Source organism: Oncorhynchus kisutch, linkage group LG18 (assembly GCF_002021735.2).
Source record: "Oncorhynchus kisutch isolate 150728-3 linkage group LG18, Okis_V2, whole genome shotgun sequence".
Classification (NCBI taxonomy): Eukaryota; Metazoa; Chordata; class Actinopteri; order Salmoniformes; family Salmonidae; genus Oncorhynchus; species Oncorhynchus kisutch.
Window position 1 is genome coordinate 68,455,592 of NC_034191.2, and position 19,275 is coordinate 68,474,866.

Below are 19,275 nucleotides of genomic sequence, written 5' to 3' on the forward strand. Positions count from 1 at the left end.
AATGTGAGTAGATTACATTGAAAACAACGTGCTCATAACTCCAAAAACATCAACAGCACATCTGCCTTTGACACTGGAAGTAAGCGTGAATGTTTGCGGAAGCTCTATGCAAGTTGTTTCTTCATAGCCCAAGACTAGGGGTGTACTCATTACAGAAACCGTTTAAGAAGCAAAGAGCAAAACAATAGTTTTTATTGGACCAATTCTGGTAGGGCCTGTCTGATTTCGTTCACTTTCCTTCTGTTAAATAAACATTTTCCAACAGAATCAGGCAGAATGAATACACGCTAGGTGTGTCCCATAGAGATACTTTACCTAGAAATAACCTGTTTTTGCATGGACATTGCCATTGAGGGCTTCCACCATTTTTTAAAGTAGTCAACTGGGGGGGTGATTCCTATGGGTTGGGAGGGATCAGCCAATGATCAGAGCATTGGCTTTTTCTTCAAATTGGGTTAACTGGTTTGGACATGGCTTTAAACTATATCACTGCCAATCTAGTGGCCACAGTCAATTAATGACACACACTATTTGGTCCAGCGCTGCAGGTGGCGGTATATCACCATTATAAGCTTTATGCTTTTTTTCCAAACACAATCGAAGAAGAAAATGTACTGGAGATGGCCTCAATGGCGCTGCCCGTGCTCTCACAGATGCAATAATGGGATAGATCCAAAGATGAGTCGTCTAACTAAGTCTATGGTGTGTCCCGTACAATTTCAAAATAAACCAAACGGTAAAATAATGTATTTTTCACAAGACATATTTCCTTCCATTACTGTATTCTATATCCCATACCTTTCTAAATATGTTTTACATCAAGGTGTACCATGGGAGACGGACCAATGCAGAGGTATCTGTTTGTGCCCGTACAATTTCAAAATAAACCAAACGGTAAAATAATGTATTTTTCACAAGACATATTTCCTTCCATTACTGTATTCTATATCCCATACCTTTCTAAATATGTTTTACATCAAGGTGTACCATGGGAGACGGACCAATGCAGAGGTATCTGTTTGTGCCATTGGTTGATAAACAAAGTCCCAAACATGGCTTGATGATGTTTTATTGTTGTTTTTCAGCAGTTAGAACCATGCACCACATCTACAGTTATATATTCCGCCAAGCTGCACTGACATCTGTGTTAAGTGACTTTTAGTGAATAACATTCTGACCTTAAGTCTTAAGTTTAACTACATTTTCCCTTAGGATACAATGAATGTTAACAGCCTCTGAAAGCATGAGATAATGAACGAGTACAGAAAGAGAGAGGAAGAGAGATGGACGGAAATACATGTTAACTAAATCAAGAGTCCAATGCACTGAAGACAGCAAAGATAAGTGGACATTCCAGGCCTTTGCCTACTCTAGTCCAGTAATTGAGATACAGCATCATTATTACAGCCATTAATGCACACAATTCAGAGTGTTCCCCCTCACAGGGTTAGCTGGGTCATGAGGAATGATTGACACCTTACACTGCCCTTCAGGGGGAACTGAAACAGAGATTGAATCAGCGAGGAGAGGGAGCGCACATGCTGAGCTACACCTTACCCCAGAGCAAAGCATAGGTAAGAGTTACAGTAAGACCCGAACCAGACAGTTACAGTACAGCGAGAATGTATGATTATAGAATTCACAGCAGTAGTAGACAGCAGACTGTGAATTGTCCTCTGTAGTGAGATAAATCTCCATGAGGTAAAGCCACAGTCATAGTGAATATAGCGGTTGCACACCAGAGTCTGTTACAGAGTTGACTGACTGAGTGAGTACACAGACTGGTGACATACTGTAGGACAGGGTTCTCCAACTTTGGTGCTAGAGAACTACTGGCCTGGCTATGCAGGCTTTTGTTTCAGCCCTGTCCCAAACCCACTTGATTCAACTAATCACCGTCTTCAGTATGAACCATGATCAGTGGAATCAGGTGTGAACGAAAGCCTGCACACGCAGTAGCCCTCTAGGACTGCAGGTGAAGACCCCTGCTGTAGGTTGACTGGTAGTTGCAGCATAAACAGTCCAGTTCAGAGCAGAGGCAAGATAAGGAGAGCAGTGTTTCCAAAGCAGAGATGAGTGTTTTCAGAGCTGTTACACAACCACACCGTGCACACTAACTACACCACAGCTAGCGTACACACAGCGAGCCAAAAACACACGCCACATCTTTTCAATATCCACCAACCCTGTAAATAGCTAAAAAATACGACACCATTCACAGTTTTCATTTGTTTTTGCAGAGATTATATTCAGAGATGCTCCAGTCTTCCACATGTGTTTTGATGCACCACTGTGGAGCGGTGGTGGACAAAAGCATATCAACTGAGGCCAGACTTTTGTCTTACTATATCATCCACATCTGTAGATGAGTAGGTTTCTCCAGTTGCAGGAGGTTAACATATCTAGACTGGCTAGCTGAGTTCTAAGTACCAATATTAGTCGAATAGACTCCTGAGTCCTGGCAAACTGTAGTGCAGCACATCAGTGGTGGTGGGATATAACCTTCCACCACTAGAAACACTGACAGACAGTACTGTTGCCACTAACCACTGATACAGGGTCAGACTATATTTTAATCTCCCCAATAGTTAAAGTTATTGAGGGTTAGAAAGATCTGATCCTAGATCCTGTGGTTAGGGGCAACTTCTACCTAGAGCTAGTTAACAGCTGTGTGACTATAGTATATACAGGAGGAGGAGAGGTGTTCTCCAATGAAGTTGCTACAGGGTCACATGATCAGTGTTAACCACATAATTAATGCTACAGGAGGATAACACAACCATACTATTACATCATCCTCCTCTCAACACTGACACACCTTTATGCACAATATCATACAGCCAGGACACAGAGAAAAAGCTTTACTTTACCGGGAGAGTATTAACCGTGTGTGTACATGTCAGTGTGTGTGAAGGAAGAATTCAGCGGTAGATATGTTGAGGAGGTTTGTGGCACCTTAATTGGGGAGAATGGCTCATGGTAATGACTGGAGCGGCATTAGTGGAATGGTACCGAATACGTCAGGCACATGGTTTCAAGGTGTTTGATCCCATTCCATTTGTGCCGTTCCCGAACATTATTATGAGCCGTCCTCCCCTCAGCAGCCTCCTGTGGTTGAGTTGTATAGATGAGGGCGAGCCATACATTGAGCGGTTGTTGTTCTCTGTGGAAGCCGGGGGTGCATGGGGAGGGTCTCTCCCCTAAAGAGGGGTGAGGGTGGAGGTGCAAGGAGCTGGTCTCTCTCTGATGGGGGGAAGCAGGAGGAGAGGAGAGACCCCCTTGCTGCTCCTAGCTCCTCTTTGCACCCAACAGCTAGTTGTCCTACCCAACGCCCTGGAGGAAGAGGATAATAAATATTAGAGCAGAGCTGTACAGTGTGTGTTCATTTGTGAGTTTTTAAAATTTAACCAGGCAAGTCAGTTTAGAACAAATTCTTATTTACAATGACGGCCTTCCCCAGGCCAAACCCGTTACCTGGTTACTAGATGTCCAGTTTGCCAGGGCTGAGGCTGTGGAGAAGTTGGGCGGAGCTTGGGGAGGAGCTAGTGAAGGAGGAGGGGTTATAATCCTGTATCAGCAGGTTCTTGTTGAGGTCTCCCAGGGTTGCAGCACTGCCGGCCTGCAGCATGGGGTAAAGGGACGTTTCTGGCTGGGCGGTGAGATCCAGGAGGTGCTCAAGGGTTTGGGTGTTACTCATGCTGTTTAACCCATCGCTGATGGGAGAGAACTCTTGAACGCTACCCAACTCATCCCTGGACACTGGACTGGGAAGACACACAGTATGAAAAATGAGTGTTAAGAATTGGGGACCTGTGTGTGTGTGTGCAGCTCACCTGACGTCCATAGACTGCACCCCGTCAGACAGCTCGTCCCCTCCACAGCTCTTACTCTCCAGGGGTCCCAGCGTGATGATGGGGGACTCGTCCTGATCCAACTCCCTGACATGTCCTGCCTGGCCCCCGTTCACCTCACACACACCTGAGAGAGAGGAGGGGGTTAGACACACCATATTAATAGTAGCTCAAAACCTTAATGCATTAATGGTCAAGAGTCATATATACTGTAAGGCAAACAATACAACCCAACATACCCTCCTCTCCACCACATGGGGGAGCTGTAACCCTGGCCGGTTCACTGTCTGCTGAGTCACCCTGCAGACAGTACACCCTGGGTATGTATGTGTGTGTGTGTGTGTGTGTGTGTGCGCACGCTCTTGTTTGTATATACCTGGGCATAAGGAGTCCGTCTCACTCTTACGTGTCCTCTTCATGATCTCCTCAATCCGCTGTGGACACACACACAGGACTTTAGGAAAACAGCTTAAATGGCAGCGTTCGGGGGAGGGGGGGGGGGGGGGTGTGCTAACCTTCTTCCTCTGCAGTCTCTCCTGCTCCTCCTGTACCTGCAACAGTTCTCTCTCCTGCCTCTTCCTATCTGTCTCCCTGTGAGCACGCAGACACGCCTCCTCTCTCTGCATACAAACACAAGCAAAACATTAATGCCCTGAACTGATAAGAACTAAGGAAGCTGTGGGTCACACATAATGTGGGGTCAGATTGCATGAGATCAGCAGAAGTAGGGAGGTTATTCAAGGCTAAAAGCACAATTTAGCAGACAGACCAATATATATAAACCACATGGATTTGAAACTGCTAGCAACATGGCCTTGGAGATATATATATATTTTTATTGACTATCTGTCATTAGACATCTTAGACAGGCCTACATGCTGCAGTAATGACTCTTTGGTTTAACATTTAACCCCTGACCTCTCGGTCCAGCTGATCCTGCATGTCTTTCCAACGTCTCTCCTTTGTCCTTCTCTCCTCGTCCTCTCTGGTCTTCCTCTCCTCCTCCCATCTCTCTCTCTCCTCCTCCGCTTGTTGTGCCTCTCTTGCCTGCCGCTCCAGTGCCTCCTGCTCTCTCCTCTGCTCCTCCTCCGCTCTCAGCCTACACACACACACACACACACACACACACTCAGTGAGAAAACGCACACACCTTATACACTCTAAATACCCACATCCTTCTGGCCAGACGCTCTATACCAAGGATCATCAACTAAATTCAGCTGCGGGATGATTTCTTTCTGGAGTGGATGGTCAGGGGGCCGGAACATAATTTCAAATCATTTGTTGTCTGCAAATTGGCCACAAGATATAATATCTGGCTAAAACATATTCATTTCAAGCCTTGCTTACATTTATATACAATCACATATATATTTCTATTATGCGTTGAAATATTTTGGAACAGTTTTCCAAAATTACAATCAATCACTTGGAGATGATTTGCTGGTGTTTTGACATTCTTTAAGGTCCTACAAAAAATAGTTTGTTTGCTTTTTTGCTCAGAAAACATTGGGAGGCAAATAAAATCACCCGCGGCCTAAATTCAGGCCACCAATTGGGGAACACTGCTCTATTCAAATACTCCACATGGGCTTCCCGAGTGACGCAGCGGTCTAAGGCACAGTGTTTGAGGCGTAACTACAGACCCGGGTTCGATCCCAGGCTGTGTCACAGCCGGCCGTGACCGGGACGCCCATGATGCGACGCACAATTGGCCCAGCGTTTCCCAGGTTAGGGGAATGTTTGGCAGCCGGGATTTCCTTGTCCCATTGCACTCTAGCGACTCCTCATGGGTTAAGCGAGCAGTGTGTCAAGTGCAAGCAGTATGTCAAGAAGCAGTGCGGCTTGGCAGGGTTTTGTTTCGGAGAATGCCTGGCTCTCGAAATTCGCCTCTCCCAAGTCCATAGGGGAGTTGCAGCGATGGGACAAGACTGTAACTACCAATTGGATATCACGAAAATTGGAGAGAACAAAAATAAAACAAAAATACTCCACACACACCTTTCCTCCTCCTGTCGTAGTTTGTCCTCCTGTTCTTTCTGTATTCTGGCCAGACGACGCCTCTCAGCCAACAGTCTAGAAGCCTCCTCCGCATCCATTGTCCCGGCAACGTTCCTGCCTGTGGGTGTACCTGGAGACTCTGAGAGGAGAAGGAGGGAAGCAGAGGGGGAGAGAGACAGAGATGACTTGGGGTACAGCAGACACTGATGAAAACAGTTCTCCAAAGCGTTCTGTTCTCTCCTCTCGTCTAGGGTGGCTCAGGTTACAGACCTCTCTCTCCATCCACCTCTCCTCCCAAGGGCAGAGCATATCAGTGGTGAATTCTGAGCTCACTGATCATCTCTCTAACTGCTCAAACACGCACACACACACACACCTTACCTGCCGCAAGGTCTCTGCTGGAGGACTTGGAGGTCTTCTTCTCTGGTGTGTCCAGCTTAGAGGACTTCCTCTCTAGGTTTCCATGACCCCTGGCCTCCTGGTTGCCCTCAGTTATCGGGGTTCGCTGGCGGAGGGGGGAGGGAGGATACTGTCCCGGAGAGCAGGGGGACTGGGCGCGACTCTTAGTTGACCTCACCCTGTAATAACAATCAACTTTCATTCAGTGGTGAGTATTCATGGGTGCCAAGGGAAGCCAGGCTTCCCCAAATATTTCACCAATAAAAACAATACATTTCGATTCTGAATCTCACCGGAGAAATCATCCAAGTGAGGGAAACAGTGCCCCTCTGTCTCAGTATGTATAGCCCATGTATCTGATGCTGTCTGGACCAAAAGAGTATAACATGTTGCTGCAGTAGCATTTGATTGATTGATGCCTTTCTTGATAAAAAACATTAGAAAATAATTAGCCAATCAGCATTGAGCTGAGCTCAATTGTGGGTTGTCCTGGTGCAGAAAAATACCCCAAGGGAGGCCAGTGTGAATTTGGCTTCACACCAATCCTAAGCAAAACTTCCTAAGCAAAACGTCATTTTCAATGTGTTTCTGGTCTGCTTGTGTTGATGTCCTGCAGTAGCTAGCTTGCTAAATCGTCCCTTTCCTAAGCCATGGATGGAGATGTGGATTTGGATGGTGGTTTTGACTTAATCCTCTGTACAGGCCAATGATTATGACGGTGATTCTGATCTAACCATAAATGAACATGTTGTGCCACTGGCCTGACGATTGAAGTTCAATATGTAGCCTAGTAGACTCACGTTAACTAGCTAGCTAACTTAGCTGGTTCATTGTTGCCCATGCCAGGAAGTTAGGCTAGCAAATATTTTAGCTAGGTACAACACAAAAACCAAAAGTATACTGTATGACAGAGCCATAGAACATAGACCGTTTTGCCAACACACGTGTGCATACACACGGAGAGAAATCAGTACCATGGACAGCCACATGATATTTAGAAACATTGTTTGGACTAAATTGTTTTTGGTATTTTTAAGTTTGTTTTCAGTGTATTAAACTAAGGATATATAGCCTTGTTGATGTTTAAATTTAAATTGCGCTGGAATAGTGGAGGCAGTGCTCCTGTTGTCTTTGTGCTGACTTGCGGTAACTCTGTGGTTCTAAATCAGTAGTTGTTTAGTAAACTGTCGAAAACATTAACATGCTTGACCATGCTGCAGGTCATATAACTGTTTGTTTCATGCATTATTTGCTTTGTGGACGTCACCGGACAGATGTTGCTCTTTGGTTTTTGATGAAACAAACAGATGTGTAGTTGACTTGTCTTTTTGCTGTGGCGACCTTATTGTATATCATGGTGGCGTATGAACAAATAACACAATTATCACAATATAGGTTGTATTATGGCTTTTTTTACTAGCTTGGCTTGCTCAGTGATTTTACCCAAGAACCCTTACTGCTTTAATTTAACCTTTCATACAACCTTGCAGTACTTAACAATGAGCACAATAACAAGGTCAGCAACGGCCCACAACACTCCCACAATGTTCAGATAACATATGTGTGTGCAACTGCACGTTTCTGTACCTTTTGGGCGTGCCCAGTCCTTTGCTCTGGGCTCTGGGGGAGGAGCTTCGGGTCGGAGTGGTCGGAGATTCAAGGCGTCTCATTGAAGAGTCAGTCAGACAGGGGGCGGGGCCTCTCTCTGTCTAAAAACACAACAGAAGAAGTAAGGTTTTGCTCAGAATTCTAATGTGGTAATATAAATGCATGTACAAACACACATGGTACCGACTGTGGGTGTTTTGGGGGTCTTGTCCTCCGGGGGCCCATTACTGGTCTTCCTGGAGGGGGAACCTTTGTAGGCCGGCCGCTGGGGGCTTGGGGACGCTAAACGAGGGGACACACCACACACTGCATAGTCATAGGGCAGACAAAGAGACGGACAACGAATAAACACACACACAGAGGGGTGCAGAGAAATACATAAAAGAGAGTCATATTATATACTGTTGCTTGGCAACACTAGACACACGTCCTCATGAATCGACTCACACACACACACGCACAGAGACACGCGGGCGCACACACACACCTCTATCTGGTGAGTGCAGGGAGGCTGAAGAGTTGGAGAGCCGTTTGGTGATTGGCTGGTCCGAGGAGGGCGGTGTCAGGAAGTCACACACTGCAGCGAGATGCATGATGGGAGAAAGAGTCAGACGTTCCACCCCATAGGGACATGAAGAGGTACGAGTCATCTTTAACCACTAATACTGAATTCACATTATCTACCCTCATCCTTGGTGTGAACTCATTCACTTCCGCTCATGGGGAAGGTTAGGAATGGGCTGAAATATGGTGGAAAGTCTTAATTGCTTACACCAATCTTCACGAGAGAGAGATGAGTGCACACTTCAGGGAGGTAGGTAGAGAAAATAGCTAAGGTCAGATATGTCTATCTGTGATTAGGGCCAACTTGTACCTGGAGCAACAGTGACACAAATCACATTACACACAAATACGAGACACACAACACGCTTTACAAACACATACCACGAGAACACTCCAACTAAAATGTCACTCCGGTTAGTGAACAGACCATTCAACCAATAAAACACAACACACTCACTATCTAAAACACACAACTATGCCACAAATTCACACACAACAAACCATCAATCCCACCAAACACACACTGATTGGGCTTCAGTTTGACTTCAGTCTTGTATATTAAGAGACTAATGCATGTTCTATATTTACATGGATACACAAGGATACACAGACCGTCTAGCACAAAGGAGATTGGAGGGTTTTAACCAGACAACTGCATATCCTATAAAGTGTGTGTGTTTGGTTAGACTGCTACAGTGGCAGTCTGCTACAGATCCTGGTGAGGGGGGGGGGGTAGTTGGACCCCCTACTGTGAACACTGTATGTGCATCACCAAGCATCATAATAGGCCAGACAGACAGGAAGTACATCAACTCTTTGTTCTGATTGGGCAAGGAGGGGGGGGCAGACGGACCGCAAAGACCAAAGGGAGACAACAAACACACACACACACACACAGACATTTACTTGATGTGTGGGGAACACAACCATAACCATATTCACAAACACTCCCATGCAGGAAGGCAGCAGAACGCACTGCAAAACACACACCCTAACCCATACCAATGAGATGGGACATAGGCTACTTGGGACAAAATAAGAAAAAGGGGAATATGGACAATAGGATACAATGTAATATTTTATTGCCCAGAAGGGGGAATAACGGTCTTGCACTGGCAACACAAAGCACAACATGCATGCAGCCACACAACAACAGCACATGTACGGTATATACACACACATGCAGGCAGCGGATCACGCTAAGGGTGTCAGGTGGTCTGTACCGTTCCTGGATTGGTTGGGGCTGGCAGCGGAGGCGGGATGATGAGGCAGAGCTGAGCCAATAGCATGAGAGGGCAGGGTCTTAGGGTGACCTGGTAGCAGGTGTGTCAAAGCGGAGAAAGCAAAGCGTTACACACGCACCTGGGCATAACAATCATACACACACACCTGAGTGTTGAATTTATACTCACATATGTACTGCGTACACAAACCTACGTGGCGCATTTGTATACACGCACACACCTATGAGTCTCTGACACACGCACGCAGTGCACTGCAGTCAGACTGGAGCTGTGTAATCTGATATCCTGCATGATGCAGCATCAACTGATCTCAGTTCAGATCTACCGTCCATCCGCTGGTTATCACCCCAGTGAAATATAGTCATGTTTTGTTCAGTAATTGAAGAAGAATAGAATGGGTGCTGATACTCCAGGCTTTACCAGCGTTTGTACTCTAGAGACGCTATTCTGTAGGATTCTATAAGGTATTGTTGAAGAATGTGGTAGCCTGTGTATTCTATAAGAGGGGCCGATTCTCCACTTCATCCTAGGCCTGATGGGGTGTGTGAATAATTGATTGCATTATGAATGCGTCACAGAGTCTGGTTACTGCTCCAGTACTGCTCATCGCTGAAAACGCACGCACTCACACACATACCATGAAAATACACAGATAAAGATACAAATGCAATTGCAAATCCTATAATACCCTTAGCCTTAACAGTGCCATAACATCAGGCCTAGACATATGACAAGGGGTGTGTGTGTAGAGAGAGAGAGACAGACACTAATGCAACAATGGATGTTTACATACGCAGTAAATATAGCGTCAATGTGTGTGTGTGTGGTTAGATACGTATTTCAGGCCCCTCCCAGGAATCAGGCCTGTTTCCCAACGCACACAAACACACACACACTACTGAGGGAGTGTAGCAGCATTTCACAGAAACAGAGATATACCCAACACACACAGGATTCCTCAGCTAAACTCACACCTGTAACAGCAGGGTAAACGACAGTGACACAGACAGAATTCTCTTATGACAAAGTAATAGTATGAGCCATAATACTATTGGCCCACACACACACACAGCAGCCTCTCCCAAGCTGATGAGTTTAAGACAAAGCGTTGTCCTCCCCTGCATTGCAGCCTCCACACCCTTTTCCTCTTTCTGTCCTCCCCCTCTCTCTCTCTCTGGTCCCTGTCCTCCCTCTCTCACCCCTCGTTTCTCTCCTTATTGTCCTTTATCTCTCATTCACCTGACCCCATTATCTTTATCTTCATCCATCCCTCCCCTCTCTTCTCTAGTTTCCTTTTCCGTGTAGCTGTCCTAAACTGTCCCCACCCTTTCCCCCATCCTGAACACATCCCATCAACCCCTCTCCTCTCTCTCTTCCTTTGTCCCCCCCCCACACACACACGTCATCCCATACCTCCTAAACCTCCATACCTCCTGTCAATCTCTCCCCTCCCCCTCCCGGTCTCTCCCTCCGGTTTGACTCCCATGCCCCCACCCTCCTCCTCCCCAGTGTACTCACCCTCTCCCCCTCCAGGCGGTCCTCCCCAGGTCCAGCGTTTAGGCCTGTTCTCCATAGAGTCTCTGCTGTCCTCCCCCATCGGTCTCTCCCTCTCTCCCCCTCTCTCCCGTCTTCTCACCAAGGCCTCCAGTCTCTCCTGTTCGTTACGTTCCAAAACGGGGAAAAATAGACACTCTCTCACAGAGCCGTCGCTACGACGACGAACACCCGGTGATGCACATGGAGACGGCTGCGCCATGGTTACCAGAGCAACTGCAGCCTCGCCACTTTTTCTCTCCTCCAAGTGTGTCAGTTCGTTCAATCACTCACACTGTATGCTGCTCACTGATAAATATACCAGAGTCTCAGACTCGCTATCTATCCCTCTCTATCTATCCCTGTCTCCACCGGTGTCTGCCGCTCCCTCTAGGTAGCTCTGTTTCTCTCTCTCTTGCTCTGTCACTCTCTCTCCCTCCCCTCACTTGTTCACTCCACCCTTTCTCTCTCTGCTCACCTCTTTCTCCCTAGATTCTCTCTCCTTCCCCTCCCTTTTTTCTCTCTCTTCCCACTCCCCCCCCTCTAATAACTGATTCTATTTGAGGAAGCATTTAGCCAGCTAGAGGGACAACATATAACCTCTACTCCGTTCCCCTCTGTTGACGACACCCAACTGAGTGCACACAGACACGTCATAGGGACATATACACATACAGAGGGTACTCTATGGTACTGACACAGGTTGCATTTGTCACATCGCAGATGCTCTTTCTTTCTTTGTTTTCTCCACTCTCTTCCTTTGTATTCTCCACTATTTTCCTTTGTATTCTCCACTCTTTTCCTTTGTATTCTCCACTCACTCCCTCCTTTCCTCCAACCCTCCCTCCATCGTTCCATCTATCCCTCCTTCCTTCTTCACCTGCTCAGTGACTGTATTTCTCTGGTGGGTTAACTCCTGCATGTCTGGACTACTGAGATCTACAGCAGAGAGAGAGAGACAGAGGCTCTGATGTCATTTACCAGAGACAGACACACACACACCCCCACTCTCATTTCAATCAATCTCCTATACATATTTCAATTCACATGCATTGCATGAGCTGCTGTAAATCTTCTGTATAAGTTGTTGGGTATCTTAAGTGTGTTGGGGAAAGGCTGCAGTATTCTCTGTGAGGAAGGGAAAGCCCCACCTCAGATTGGGAGAGAAAGAGGGACTCGCACACACCACTGCAGGAGAGGAGAAGGGGAGGAGGGAGGGATGGGTGAGGGGGATGAAGATCAATAAGAGAGAAGAAAAGAGAGAGATAGCGATAAAGAGATAGAGGGAAGCAGAGGGTGAGGGAGAGGGAGAAAGAGGCAGAGGGGGAGGAGAGGTAGAGAGAGGGAAGAGAGAGAGAGTCATCTGAGGTGATAGCGGACAATATCATTACGGCAACCCAGAACCCGACCGGTGCCAGGACTAAAATAGAACCTCCACAGAGTTCTACAGCAGAACACACACACACCTAAATAACCAGAGACAGAGTTCTACAGCAAAACACACACACACCTAAATAACCAGAGACAGAGTTCTACAGCAGAACACACACACACCTAAATAACCAGAGACAGAGTTCTACAGCAAAACACACACACACCTAAATAACCAGAGACAGAGTTCTACAGCAAAACACACACACACCTAAATAACCAGAGACAGAGTTCTACAGCAGAACACACACACACACCTAAATAACCAGAGACAGAGTTCTACAGCAGAACACACACACACACCTAAATAACCAGAGACAGAGTTCTACAGCAAAACACACACACACCTAAATAGCCAGAGACAGAGTTCTACAGCAGAACACACACACACACCTAAATAACCAGAGACAGAGTTCTACAGCAGAACACACACACACACCTAAATAACCAGAGACAGAGTTCTACAGCAGAACACACACACGCCTAAATAACCAACAGTGTTTTTTTATCAATACATTAACTCATATTGTTTGCATATCTAATTGGTAATTATGCAGTAATCAACCAACATCAATTCTATAGGCTACCACTGGCCTCATATCCTATCACATCCTATTGTATCATATGGAAACTCTATCTGGTCCTACACATAATCAAATATTCATATCCATGTGCGTGTGACAGATATATATCATGTATTGTCTGATTCCAGGAAATGACACATGATACGTCAACGATGACATCATGGTGCAGCCACAGAGACCGCCCAATCATTAATCTATTAACATAAACGGGAGAGTCTGTCTGCAATGATGGGCTGTCTCCCAATCAATTTCAAATCATCAGTTGAGATGTTCACCATTAAAGCACATCTAATCTAACCCAACAGGCAGACCATACTCAACCCAAATCGGAGAGAGAGCGAGAGAGAGGTAAACAGGGTGTGGGGGAGTTGGAATGAGTCGTTGAGGACAAAAAAAACGAGGGTGCATAGTAGTTTGACCTCTGACCTTCTCCTCCTCTTCCTGCTGTTGTCTCCTCTCCTCTCTTTTTTTCTGCTCCTCCATCCTCCTCCCTCCGAAAAACACTCCAGCTGCTGCTCTTTATCACGCAGGAACTCTCCTAGGTCTCTACACACACACACAGTTCATATTGGTTTATTGAATGTGTGTGCGACTCATACCCTGACTCTTCTCTGTCTCCTCCCTCTCATTAGCTGCACTCTGTCCATCCGTGGTGACCCTTACACACAAGGACGAGAGAAGATAGAGAGTCAGTGAGCACATAGAAGGCAATTATGAACAGAAGAGAAACTCAGAGCAGGTGTTTAATACTTATTTAACATCAGTGGAGAGGTTGAAGTATACTGTTGCTGAATGAACAACAAACTACAGTAGATCAGCCAGTATTAGAGGTAGCTACACAGACGCGGATAGCATTTTAGTCCAGGAGTAGGTAGCTTAGCTTGGTCTCTGTTAAGAAACAGATAAGTATGATGCTACAGGTGGCTTACTTGCTGGACAGTTGCGATTGGACGACAGGCGAGAAGGGGACATGTGCCCATTGGTGAGTGGCCTTGTCCTGGTGATGTAAGGCGAGGTCATGACTGCTCATTGGAGGGTAGAATCAGTACCACACTTGACACACACACACAGAGGCCAGAGCTAATGCTTAGGCTTTTGCTCAGTGGGCTCACACAGTCGATCTTTACACACGCATGTGACAAGGGTACGATTCCATAGAAATATATTTTCTAAGTTTGATTTCCGGTCAGTAAGACATCAAATTTCCCTAGATGATTCCTGACCCTGTCTGTGTGTAAGGGGGAAGAGACACACATCCAGCTGACCTGGGGGTCATCCCTCCATGTCAGGGTCAGACAGACAGCTCTATAAACCTGCTGTCAATCTGTTGTAGCTAGAGGTCATAGGTCAGGGCATTGTGTGTGGTTTATGTCTACCTATCTGAAACACTGTCAATCAACATATAAACTACGAAACAAGAGGAGCTGGAGGGTCTTGTCTATGCTTAAACACACACATACAGAGAGATGCACACTTACTATATATGCAGACTATATGCACACAGCACGCAATGAGCTAGTGTTTTTTTAACTTTCATAAGATATGTAAATGCATGCAGAGTCAGATCTGCCCCACAGCTTATGTTAAGAGATAACTCACACACTTTTAACATCAAGACATCCAAACATTTGCTAAACACTCCATGTATCAGGTGAGTTATAGTAACATTCTCTAGTCACAAACATACCGATTCTTTAATCAATACAGACATATTTCATTTCAATTTAAAGCATTTAGGCTACAGCAAAAGAAGAGCAATTTAATAGAGAAAAAAAGTATCCCCTAATAATATTGTTATCCCAAGACTAGTCTCAAAACACCCGCCTGTAACTCCTGAGCCCTCAACATCATCATCTCACCTCGTGCTGAGCACCGGGTGTGACTGTGGTCACTCTGTTCCCTCCACTCCTGTCCCTGTCCCTGTCCCTGTCCCTGTCCCTGTCCCTGTCCCTGTCCCTGTCCCTGTCCCTGTGTTTGGATGCCTCCTGATTCCTGCCGGCCACTGCAGAACAGCAGTAACAAATCAAATCAGCCTGAATACGACTGCAGCAAAACCGTACGGAGAGAGATACATGGCAGAGAAACAGAGTTGGAGAGTGGAGGGATGCCAAAAAGAGAGACACCAACAAGAGAAGTGAATATTTGACTGTCTTCGAATGGAATTGAAGTCCCGCCATCTGATGAACTTGACCTCTTTTTATTTTTAATTAGCTTATTTTTGCTAATGACAGTTTAATCCATATTGGCTTGGTTTGTCTATGAGTTTAAGTCACAGAAGAGCACACGTACCAGGCATGCACCAGAAAGCACTGCATTACGTCATTATTTACATCAGAGGGTACGCATGTCTGGTCAGTGGTCTGTCTCTCTCTCTCTCACACACACACACACACACACACACACACACACACACACACACACACACACACACACACACACACACACACACACACACACACACACACACACACACACACACACACACACACACACACAAACACACACACACACACGCACGCACAGCCTTACAGAGGTTTATTCATAGACTAAAAATAGAGCGGAGGAAACATCAAATAACAACAAGCTGTTAGAATCAGCAGAAGGGTCTATGATGAAGATGTTGGGGAAAATACTCCCATAATGGAGAACATAAAAGGGTTGAGAGAGACCAACTGACAAGAAAGAAGCCAAAGGGCAAACAGGCTTTAGAACCTGGTGTAGAGCTAGAGAGAATGGTGCAATTGTGGCCCACAATTCGGGGAGTTCCTGCACGTAGGCATTCCTTCATCTGCAGGAATCCCTCTCTATACTTCTATTGGTCCATTTTTAAGCTAGTCAAGCAGGAGGTGGGGGTGTTCCAGTACAGTAGGTTGCATAATGTTGGATGCCAACTGCCGATAAACCCCTCCCCCCGCCTGTCGGGCACCGTTTTCCCGCAGTTCTGTTAATGATGGTGAGGACAGTTCTGTTAATGATGGTGAGGGCAGGCGGGAGCAAAGGACACTGTCTACTGGTGTCTCCCGCTGTAGGCTAGCTAGCTAGCAGGCAGAATTCCTGTACAGGGCAGGCGGGAGCAAAGGACACTGTCTACTGGTGTCTCCCGCTGTAGGCTAGCTAGCTAGCAGGCAGAATTCCTGTACAGGGGAGGCGGGAGCAAAGGACACTGTCTACTGGTGTCTCCCGCTGTAGGCTAGCTAGCTAGCAGGCAGAATTCCTGTACAGGGGAGGCGTGGGCATAAAACTCAGATAATACTTTTATTTATCTTTTTACCAACATTCAAAAGTGTCACACAAGCATGAAGATGTAGTTCTCAAGGCAGGCATTCATGCAGGAACCAATGCTTCTACATCTGCATTGCTTGCTGTTTGGGGTTTTAGGCTGGGTTTGTGTACAGCACTTTGAGATATCAGCTTATGTACGAAGGGCTATATAAATACATTTGATTTGATTTGATGAGATGCTTGAGGCAGGGGGCATGAAGGAGCAGGAATGCTCACATGCAAAAACACCCCAATTGCAGCTGCAATCACACACTCCTGGGGCTAAAGGCAAACAGGGGCCACATGCATGGTTATGCCTGCAGAGGTTGTTGCGGCACAAAGTTTGGCTCCATAAAAATATTTATGGAGCCCTGTGGTCGTTGGGAAAACGTGCTGAAAATTAAAACATGTAGCAATAGCCTGGGCTTAATGCACTAGATGTGTTTTTATATGTGACCGTTGACTTATAATTACATTACCCAGGCTGGCTATTATAGTCCCCTATGTAGTCGTTTGGTCACGGTGCTGCAATTGACCATTTCTGGGGTGGGATTAATTTAAATGCAATTTACAAGTTCTTTCAGACTTCCGTTTCACGCAGAAATCGGATTATCCCTTCTTTCCAATGTTTTAGGCTAATAATGGTCAAGAAAACGCACACAACATTTTTACCAAGGTCTGATTGCCTATAGAAAACGTGATGCGCAAGAGCTGCAGGGTATATGACACCGGCAGTGAGTCGAGGCAATTGGGTCTCATAGGGGTGTGTCATTCGGAACAGCGACACCAATTAAACGTTCACACATGCGCGTGTCAGATCCTATCTGAGACAAGGCATCTGCCATTTTGAGAAAGGGTTTGTTCACGCTACATTTCTGAAGCAGAAATAGTATAAGATGGGGAGAAGTTAGAGTGAACAGATATCCAGCCGAGTAGGCCTACAGCTTGACTTAATTTGGCTCAGTATTGTGAAAAGTGTCAAATATGTATATTCTATTCTCTCCTGCTGCATCATCCCAACTCTGACCGTGACGAAAGGGTCCGCATACATAGGCTGTTTGCTCCAAGCATAACTAATTTTGCTCCTAGGCGAAGCGATATGGAACCCCGTTTGGGTCTTTGTGTGTCAAAAAAAGATACGTCAAATAACACTATTTGACCAATCAGGACCTGAATGACTGCACGTCACATAATTGAACACGTTCATGATTTTTTACGTAGTTGTTACACATTGATTACGCTTTCACTCGTGTTACATATGTCACAGCGAATCACCGATATGTATGCTATGATGCTGGTAAAGTTTTGACGCACCTGCCGCACGAGGGCAGACACACCTCCCCAAGCTCTGGACAGTGCTGGTCATAAAAAAAGCCAGCAGGCTGATGGATGCAAACAATGTTCTTCCCCAAAAACAGTTTTAGCTAAATATCTAGCTAGGTTCCATCATCTAAAATACTCCTAATTAATAAGACAGTTTGTATTTGATTAATGGTGGTCGGACCCACATATGTGAAGCTAGCCACAATAAGTATTACACACAGGCGGAATTTGCGGTTCGCCTTCAAAATAAAAGTACCTCATTCAAAGTGATACAAATTAATACAAATAGTGGAATCATGCCATAATGGAATAGATAATGCTAAACGAGTTTGGAATGTTCTTATATAAATTAAACAAAAGACAATCATTTCTTAATTAGAAAAAAATCTGTTTAAATCAACTGGATGTATTAGACTTTAGAATTGCATTGGGGGCATACTTATTTCACTGTACAGCCTTACCTATGGATTGTGGATCAATGACATGGAGTGTCAGTCTACACAGTGACACCCACAGAACATTAACGTCGTAGCTCTTATTGTGGGACATTGAAACCACTGAATTGAGCCACATTTGTATTGAACACTATCCCATAAGGAAAAACAATACAATGTGGATGTTTTGGAGCTTGATAACTCGAGGACTTTGGGGGAAAAAAGCACTTAGGTACTGAGTAGACTGATACCCCATTTCATTGATCCCCAATCCTTAGGTAAGGCTGTACAGCACAATATGAATGTCAATACACACAATAGGCTGACTGGAGAGTTGATTTCACACAGTCACAGTCCTGCAATAAGAGCCAGGATACTAATATAAACACTTCACAGTTCTGTTCTATGGGTTTCACCCAGTAGATGGATACCCCATTTCATTGCTCCACATTCCAACACTCCAAACTTGTTCAACATTATCTAGTCTAAATATGTCATGATTCCACCAATTGTAACCTTCTGCATCACTTTCAAATAGGGACTTTTATTTTGAAGACAACACGCAAATTCCACTATTGTGGCTAACTTCACAACACACATCCCGGTCTGGCCAAGCCATACTAGTCAGATGAAGATAGCTGGCTGCTTATAACAGTTCGTTTTGGGCAACAGGGTTAAGTAGCTGGCTAGCCAGTTATTTCAATAGGAGAACAACAAGTGGCTACCTAGCTAATACTTACACACATGGATTCCTAAATCATTGCTAAGAATATTGAAAATGACTGCAGTTTCTACTGGTCATTGTATTCAGGCTGATTGCTTTTGTGCTAGCTCGGTACCATGCTAAAGCTAGCTACCACAGAAGTTGCTAATAACATCTGTATCAAAGATATTTGCAAACATTTTTGATCCTGTTCGTTTGATCTTGATCTAATGTCAAAACAAAGATGTTTTCTCATTCGGTTTAACAAATAATACCTTATTACCAATGCAGTATTGTAGATATTTGACAGCGCTACTGATCGAAATGGTTTTAAATAAT

At 45.4% G+C, this 19,275-nt stretch overlaps 1 protein-coding gene across 4 annotated transcripts; it reads right to left on the reverse strand.

Annotated features, from left to right (window-relative positions):
• Positions 1-1,051: 1,051 nt before the first annotated feature.
• Positions 1,052-12,393, reverse strand: LOC109909663 (MAP7 domain-containing protein 2). Of its 4 annotated transcripts, none has more exons than XM_031796596.1 (13): positions 11,186-12,393; positions 9,647-9,736; positions 8,347-8,436; positions 8,047-8,141; positions 7,839-7,960; positions 6,234-6,430; positions 5,853-5,991; positions 4,770-4,950; positions 4,367-4,471; positions 4,228-4,285; positions 3,834-3,978; positions 3,475-3,764; positions 1,052-3,333 (listed from the first exon to the last, which is right to left on the reverse strand). In XM_031796596.1, the coding sequence occupies exons 1-12, from the start codon at positions 11,421-11,423 to the stop codon at positions 3,482-3,484; spliced, it is 1,743 nt and encodes a 580-aa protein (XP_031652456.1). In that variant the 5' UTR covers positions 11,424-12,393; the 3' UTR covers positions 1,052-3,333; positions 3,475-3,481. The 4 variants fall into 4 exon arrangements, with proteins under 4 accessions (XP_031652456.1, XP_031652455.1, XP_031652458.1 ...); XM_031796595.1 differs by having other exon boundaries at positions 8,047-8,165; XM_031796598.1 differs by lacking the exon at positions 9,647-9,736 and having other exon boundaries at positions 11,186-12,392.
• Between the last annotated feature and the right edge of the window lie 6,882 nt (positions 12,394-19,275).

Bases quoted from the DNA above. Each gene is read 5' to 3' on its own strand.
- LOC109909663 (XM_031796595.1), bottom strand. From the start codon at position 11,423: ATGGCGCAGCCGTCTCCATGTGCATCACCGGGTGTTCGTCGTCGTAGC. The intron at 9,737-11,185 runs GTGAGTACACTG...ACCTGCTACCAG, and splicing joins ACCGCCTGGAGGGGGAGAGG to GTCACCCTAAGACCCTGCCC. The intron at 8,166-8,346 runs GTGTGTGTGTGC...ATGACTATGCAG, and splicing joins CCTGCACTCACCAGATAGAG to TGTGTGGTGTGTCCCCTCGT.